General features: G+C 35.3%; 1 protein-coding gene across 1 annotated transcript in view; it reads left to right on the forward strand.

The window, feature by feature from the left end:
• The window catches only part of LOC108764655 (interleukin-1 receptor accessory protein-like 1), a 275,654-nt gene that overhangs the window by 206,372 nt on the left and 60,235 nt on the right, over window positions 1–9,047 (forward strand). Inside the window, exon 3 of the mRNA XM_018512995.1 lies at window positions 6,955–7,168. Coding sequence (XP_018368497.1) covers window positions 6,955–7,168 — 214 coding nt within the window. The remainder of the gene's footprint in view (window positions 1–6,954; window positions 7,169–9,047) is intronic.

Here is a 9,047-nt window from a genome sequence, read left to right on the forward strand (position 1 = left end):
TTCTAAGATGTGTCATTTTTTATGAATACAGGGATATTACGATTAATAATGCCAAAGACTTGTCAGACAACAAAAAATAGGTGATTATAAAAATTTACTCACCAACTTCATTTTCTCAAAAATCGCTATAAATAATATATACAATGCTTGTGGTGCAAACCATTTTACACAACGAATTAATATTATATCAGCTATCTACAGTCAAAAAAAGCACTTTTTCTGCCGTGTCTTGTTTGACAATCAACCCCGTACGACAACCAGCCCCGGTCTCCCCTATGATATGCTACTTGGAAGATTGAGCTTAATTTTTCAAATATATTCGACCCTGCGCTCTACCAAGAGCCCGAAATCTCCCGCTGTCAAGCATCACAAGCCTCTGCATACATCAGTGTACGTGTCTCGCTTTTAATATCACGAATTCAAATTAAATGAAGTTCAATCTTTATCAAAGTGGAAATATATAGGTCACTTCAGTACACGGTCGTCTAAATTTTCCGCCGTACTCCTTGGCAACATCAAACAAGAGCGTCGTCCCGTCTTTGATGGCGGTGCTCTTCGTATTATCTCGCCGCAGATTATGGAACGTGCTACGCATATTGCTGAGCGCTCGAGAATATGCCCCGAGTCGAGTCGAGTCGGTCGGTTGTTCGCTCGCGGCGAGCGATGTACGGCACAGCCGGTGCATGCCGGAGTTGAGCGCAGCGTAGCGCAGCGCAGCGAGCAGTTGGAAAACGTATTTCACGCTAAATTACGAGCCTGTCCCGGCCACAACCGCGAGATTCCAGCCGGACATTGTATGGAATGGACACATCCGGGGATAGATAGAACGTCCGGGGCCGAGCGCTTTTTGACTCGCCACTTTCCGCGGTGACGCGCCGCTTTCAGCGCAATCCCCGAAGCTGTAACCAGACCGCGAAACTGGGCCAGAACTTGTAACGTAACTCCCGCGCCATATAGGCGCCACTTCAAATGGCATTCGGATACGTTCTGTTTAAAATTACATGTATATGTATATTCAAAATTGCCCGGGAGATAAAGTTAGGTAACCGCGGACAGCGGCCATCCTTTGTAGCTGATAAATATTTCAACTCTGCTTCATATATTTTTAATTGTGTTATTTTAAACGAACTAAATTGAGGAATATTCATCCTTACATAATTGCAGGATATTGGAAATTATTTTAATATAGATTTTATTCAAATGTGTCAATTCTCCCTATAACGAGTTTCTCGAGATTTTTCTAAATTTTTCAAAATTTTATGTATCGTTTCTGCTTTATGACACAAATATTGGAAATAATTTAGTAACGTAATATTTGAGCTCTCTGCTTCATATATTTATAATTATGTTATTTTAAACGAACTAAATTGAGGAATATCCATCCCGTATTACATTTTTGCAGGATATTAAATATTAAATTCTTTTGATATAGATTGTACATTTATTTTCAAGCCAATTCTCTCTTTAATTTTAATGAGCACTTTGAGATTTTTGTCTAAATTTCTCAAAATTTTATGTATCACTTCTGGTCCAAATTTAGTAACGTAATATCTACTTTTATAGCTTTGGATATAATTTATTGAACGGCAGAACCGAGTTTTTTAGAACGCTCACTACAATTTCAAAAATTCAACCGTGTTTTTTTTTCTAACAATTTCCTAGTCGCTATCTGGTTTTATTCCTCTCAGCCTTTTATTTCGAGAAAAATCGCGTTACGGTTGCTGAATTATTTTCTATCTTTCTTTTGCATTATTAATCTTCCGCAATCTTTAATTTTCGATAATCTCGGTTCGTGTATCATTTCTCTCCCTTAATTCCCGATAGTCGGAGATGAAAGGGCACAATCTGCTTTCGCGAGACGCATGTTACACGCGATATCTATGTACACTACGTAAACGTACACGAAGAAGAACCGAGAGGCTGAAATAGCTAATAGGAGGAAGGAAGGAAGGAAGGAAGACGCCAAGAGATGAGAGATGGGGTGGGTTAGTTTCGTGCGGCGTAGGGATGTGGAGAGAGTGATTTAATCAAGCCGTCTGCATTCGATTATCGGTCCGCAGTTACGTGGATCGTTACGTCGTTTCTCCGTGCAGAACGCGGTTCATCTTGCGTTAATTTCGCGCTCGTGCACTCGGCTTGGTCCGCCGGGCTCGTTCACGTTTAAGACACGCTCACGTAGCAGCAACAGATATAGCGTTTGGGAAGTGGTAGAAACTCAAAACGCGAACGTGTTCCGAGGGAAGTTTTGGATAGTTGAAGCCGCAGAAAAAAAAATGGTAAACCTAATTATGTCACTCTAGAGAAAATAAGTGGAGGAATACGTACACTGAAAAAAAATATAGTCAATTTTAATAAATATTTAGTTCAATACTGCCAACCTAAACATTTACTTACATTTACTTAAATAAATATTTGTTCAGTAAAAAAAATGATTGTTAAATCAAATTAATATTTCTTGTATCAGATAAATATATATTTATATCTAATAAATATTTAGTTGGCAAAATTGACTATATTTTTTTTAGTGTACATTTATTATTTAATATATTATTGTAGAGGATTTAAAAATTACTTCGATAAATTATCAACATCTTTGGAATCAATTTCCTTTATATTAACAATTATATTCTATCAAGTAGGGTAAACTCGGGTATGATGGCCATAGTTTTTTAAAATGTAAAAAACATACATTTATTCTTGTTACTTTTTAACAATATTTGGGATATTACTTTCACTGAAGCTTAAAGTAACAAATACTATCGAAATTAAAGAGAAAATGCTTAACAGAACTTTAATTTTATCAAAATATTACAAAGTATGCATTGGCCATCTTATTTGATTTTTAGGGAAAAGATGGCCATGATATTAAGAAAGATAGCCATTCATCTGAAGTCATACGATTATTTCTTTGATATACTAGTATGTAACAACTGCTGCGATAGATTTTATTGAAGCTTCACATAGCTCATTACCGCTCCAACTCGATCAAATTTTCGTTAAGAATAGACTGATTTTTAATCGCTCAAAATACTTAGATGATTCTTGAAAGATGCATAATTTTTAAAAGATGTACGTATTGTATCTTTTATGGTACATAAATTATTAATTGTCTTAAAATTCTTTGAGATATTTATCAAAAAATTGTTATCATGTATATACATCGTTAACTCATCTTAAGTTCGTTATTTTGAGTAACTCTGTAACTATCAGTCGTGTTATTTAACGATTGCCAATTTATCATGTCTCTAAGATTTGTGTATCGATCAAGTTAGGGTTAGGTTCCGTCAATATTTTATCTGGATAACCTAATGGAACCAAGGGAGGCTTACGCGAACGACGACGAGGCCGTTAGGTGAGCACAAATTGGCCAGTTTCCGATAAATATCGACGCGGGCGTAAAGCTACAAGAGCTTTACGAGATTAATAGTCTTGCCCGGCCGCCATGACGAGCCAACGAGTCGCCGCCATCTTGGAAAATCGCCATCGCGAATATATAGTTAGCTGTGTTACAGTGTTCTCGCAACCTCCGCCTTCGTTTGGCGAACCTAACTGAGTGCAACCTGGTTTCTCACGAAATTACCTATCCTACCGCAAGGTATAATTAAATCGTTACAGCAGTCTCGCCACGAGGATCAGCTCTGGAAAATGGCGACCGCTTTGAAGGCGCTCACGGCAATTCGCCGAATTTAGCGGCGCTCAAGACCTCGTCGTGATTCGATTATACGATATTAATTGCGAACCTAGGCGAACATATTCAAGTACCCTTTACTTCTCGACTAATGGAACTTGTCTTCCACTCTTTGAGGAAAACATTAACTCGTTCACTTCGCGTTCACGCTTATAAGTTAAGTTAGGCGACGCAACCATGAAGCTTCTCTCAACTTATCTGCATCTTATTTTATAGTATAAACTTTGAGATCGGAAAGAGAGAAAGTTGGTGAGAGACGGAACTTTTTTTTATTATTTTTGTATCTGAAATTATATCTGTTTTTTTTTTCTTTTGAATACTTTCTTCTTATTACGAGAACGGTCATTTTTAGATTGTTCTATAGTGTAGATATGTTCACACAAATCGGAAGAAGTAAACTGATAACGGGATCGCCATGTTAACCCGAGCCTAACTCTAACCTAATCCTAACCTAATCTGGCCCACATCACTGGCGGATGTTCGCGTTTACAGCGATGGCGGCAGGCAATGAATGCGCGGCCTATGTATCATAATTCCGACAGTTAGCAGTTTGTTTGTACTCGAATCCGATGCGATATCCGGCTGGCCGGATGCCGCATCGCCGGATGCGGCAAGGCGCGCGGAGACGCATACTAACAGCGGAACGTTCGATGCGCCGCGCTTTTTCGAAATGAGGTCGAAACTTGGTGCACCTGTTCGTGTCCGGGATTCTCAAGTAACGATAGCTGCGAAGAATGGAATATCAAGATAAAATCGGGGACATTAAATGAATCAATAAAGGCTGTTTGAATACCGTACTTCAAATTTGTGATGTATACTGATCACGGAAAGAATAGATCCTATTGGCGCCTTTCCTTTGTTAGAAATTAGGATTTCACACATATCTATTGTATTTAAAAAATTAATCTAAGGAAATTGTGCTAATTCTATTTCGTTACAAGTTTCATTTTGGAAAAAATTTACTAAATTTAATATATATTTTTTTATAGTATTAAGTAAACGTTACTTACAGTAAATAAATATTTACTCGATAAGAAAATTATAGTTAAATCAAATAGATGGTTCTTGGATCAAAAATAAATGTATATTTACATTTAGTAAATATTGACTTAGAAATTTATTTATTTATTTATTTATTTAATATTTTTTTCAGTGTAGCACAAGTCATGTATCTATTTTATTTAAAAAATAAATCTTACTGAAAATGTACCAATTCTACTTAGTTGTGAGTGTAGTTATAATGCATCGAAAAAAAAAATCGTGGAGCGCGTCAAGCTGAGAAGTATAAATGTGTCTTTATACATTATATTGTTGCGAGAATACGCGAGGAGGATATTACCGAAATTAAGACTCCGCTGCAGCTCGGAGACTCATTTATCTCAGAAATAAGTAAGCATAATTAAAAAATACATTTCCCAAGTTGATTCGCGAGCAAACCTCTCCTTTGGATCTCTAGATAGCGCGAAATGCGAATTTATGAGCACTGTGTATTGATTTTACGCGATTTCACTGTGAATTTCAAAATGTTCCATAATATAGAGCCTCTACATTTGCGTTACTCTGATATCATACCGGACGGTTAATAAACGCAAAACATTCAACAAAATAGCAATAATTCAAATGACATCGAGTGTTGACCATTCAACATCGCCATCCATCAATTTTAATCAACGGTAATCGATAAGCGTAACACGCGCCCTTTTCAGATGCGCGCACATTTTCGATTAATAAACGGTTGTTTAATTCCGCGTTTTTCGCGCATCATTGCTGATTGAATTACCCATCCGGGCGTCCTGAATGCGCTGTCTCTACTTCCTCTCTCTCTCTCTCTCTCTCTCTCTTTCTCTCTCTCTCTCTCGTCGTTCCGACTCAACGACCTGTGACCTTCCGCCATCCACCATCCACTATCCACCGGCTTCTTTCATTCGATGCCCTCGATGTCTACACACTCTCGTGCACTTCGATGCCGCGCTCTACAGCGCGTTTCAAAGGCCGCCCGATGCATCGAGTTAATTAAATTAATTAATCGAGTGTCTATCACCATCTATGGTGAAAGTAGTGAAAATCACGGTACTTTTAAAGCGTTTCAGGAAGTTTATTACTACTAATTAAAATTTAAAGCGAAATATTTCATTACTATTTGATATCAAAGAATTTAAGGGAATGCGAGAAATAATAACTTTGCCATTGAAATTAATATCCGCTTAAGAGAGTTAAGATTTTAAATTTCATTTTATTAGTCAATGTACGGTTCGTTGTAAAAATTTCTGAACTTTTTTCTAAATAACTAAAGCTATAAAATATTGTACGAAATTATTTTTTCTAAAATTTTATTTCTAACTCTCTGTCGAGTTATATATTTCTCTGTGTTGTATTATTTATTTGTGACATCAAAAATGAAAGTACGTTTTTTACTTACCGAGAAAAATAAAGAGTCAACACAGCTTTAAAAGGTGTCTTAGTGTTTGACCATCCACCGTATTCACTTTACGTAGCTTCCTGCGATTATTTTCCTTTTTCAAAGTTAAAAATGAAGCTGGAACATTTTAACACAATTTCGAAAATTGTGAGATACGAAAAATTTCGACCGAGATCATTTCCCTCATTTCAAAAGAAGTTTATTAGAAATATTTTTAGAAATTCTACGATCGCAAAGACTATTACTTTAGATGGAATGTGTATTTGGAGTAATTAATAAAAAAAATTATAAAAATCGTAAGAAATTAAATTTTTTAATATCGAATATTTAAAGATTAGGAAGGTTGACAATTTAAATTTACGTTGCATGAGAGGAATTATTTTTCATAATAATCATTTTTGAGTTAGTTTTTTGGTGGATCCGTAAAGATTCGTATGGCAGATAGATGGTTTTTACGACCTCCTTGGAGCAAGATGGAAAGACACTGTTGAAAAGTGTTTTCGTATTAAATATGAACACGCAGGGGATGAAGCGTGGCACAATAAATGGCTGGGGAGTATATCATGATAATGCGGGCCACTCGTAATTCATAGCAATGGCGCGGCGTGGGGATCGCGGTAATGCGAGGCGATGTTAAAGTGATTTTCATTTTTCGTAAGATTCATTATGTCCGCCATATTGCGAAGAGTCGTTAATCATCGGGTGCTATTAAACGCCATCGAAGATAAGACGACCGGTTAAATTTCTGAAAAACTAGTGTATTATACGTGTGACTTATATATGTTGATTTTTATACGTATATAAATGTTATAATTTAAATTCACTGTAGACGTGATCTGAATTTCAGATGAGGAGTCCGGGGTCTACACGGGAAAACCTTTGCCCACTTACAGACCGACCTCGCAGTTGGTGCCCCTGGGAGGTACAGCGAGGCTCTTCTGCGAGGCTTACTTGGGCAAGGTCGACTTGCCCGACGCCAAGAATTCCGTCACCTGGTCGAAAAGCGACAGCAACGTGACACTGCCCAGTCACGGTAGGATAGCACAGCACAGGGTGTCCCGGTAAGTCATGAATAATTATGTCGAGAAAACACATTTTCACCCAATAAAGATATTAAACATATTTAAATAATTTGCAAAAATTCTAAAATTAAAAAAAATATGTACAATATTTATAATATATTAAAATGAGGAAAAACTGTTCAAGTAGTTAGATAGAGGAAAGGCGCGGTTACGAAATAGATGGAGAGTTACGGATCCGCGATATCTCTTATAGTTTACGCTGCATTCGGAACAATCGTCAAATTTACTTCTTCACAGTTTACTTAGATGTTATAATATGATCACTGGTGGATCATTACTGTTTACCGTTGTCGTGAAAGCTGCATTTTAGTTTTTGCAAGTAGCAGATGTATACAAACAGAAAAATATTATTCTTAAAAAAAAAGCGATTACTCAATTTACTTTCTTTTTATAAGTAAGGGTTATCTTTAATAAAATGTTTTATAATAATCTTAAAATATATTTATTATAAATTTTAGAAAAAACTCATTATGTACTCTCTAAACAAGAATTTATTTCCTTTTGAAGAATGTTAAAATTGCTCGAAGAAGAAACTTTAGTAAACAAATTGTTAAACGAATTTGTTTTAATTTAATAGTCTTGATTGAAGCATTAAGCTCACTAGGGTTCAGAATATATTTTGAATAAATTTGACGCTTGTGATGAACTTATGATATACAAATATATGAACCTTTGAAATAGATATTTGAAACAAGTAATTGTTACTCGCAGTTTTTCTACACTTTTTATGTAATTTTGGAAAGTATGTTGTATGGTGGATTTCAGTCTAGCTTGGAAGCCTTGAATACTGCTTCAAATGATATGATATTGAACTAAATTTGGTAACCAAATGTGTGCATGTATCCAACGTGTAAAGTTACACCTACTATACATATACCTACTGATTCGTGATATTCCATATCTCCCCATCTGTTCCATAACCGCAACCTTTTTTTCCTCTTCAGTTTTTTATAAATCATATTCTGTATACCTAAAAAACTTATAGCATCAATCTATGGCTAACAAACTTGTATCAAAAGTAGTTATATCACATGAATATCTGAGTTATTTCAGTAAAAAAAATAGTATATTCCATTACCCTCTTTCTCTAAAAATAAAGAGTATAGAATGAGAAACTATAGATAACACAGAGATAAAACTGCCAGACTTTAGAGATTCTCAGTAGAAAGCAGATTTGTGAATTAGATGTATATTGATGTTTCTTTTCCCCTCTCTCGATTTAGTTATTAAAATGTTATTAAATATATTAAACATATTAAAAAAATTCTTAAAAATATTAAAATTGAAAGAAAGATTTACAATAAACACTAAAATAAAAGAGAATCTGTTTAAAGAGTTAAAACACCGTGTAAAAATAGTTATTTTTTACACATTTGAATTTGGATGCAGTATAGGGATCGGAAACATGTCTCGATTTAGAATATACAAAATACTAACGGTAATAGTAAAATGCTTGTGCGAAGCAGCGCGCGAATGTGAACATTCTGATGGCTGTAGCGTTCCTTATTTTTCCCTACGGACGAGTCCGATCTTCAGAAAGATTTATCTTCTCAAACAACAATAGCGATTTTAAACTGATCCATTTTGCGAAAATTTCCCATGTAGGGTTTTACAACCAGATCAGCTATTGGCCCAGTACTAGCTAAATATACACTGAACCAAAAATGTACGTAAATACAATAAAAGTATTCATTGGTGTTAATAAAAAATTCATTAAAATTGGTCCAATGAACAATTTTATTCCTATAATGATTTAGGTTTTATAAAATGATCAATTTGAGTTATTAAACTATTAAGAATTCATTGTGACAATGAATATATACATTAAAATAGTCTGCCATGGATTTATTATAATAAC

This window comes from Trachymyrmex cornetzi, unplaced genomic scaffold, assembly GCF_001594075.2.
Source record: "Trachymyrmex cornetzi isolate Tcor2-1 unplaced genomic scaffold, Tcor1.1 scaffold441, whole genome shotgun sequence".
Taxonomy (NCBI): Eukaryota; Metazoa; Arthropoda; class Insecta; order Hymenoptera; family Formicidae; genus Trachymyrmex; species Trachymyrmex cornetzi.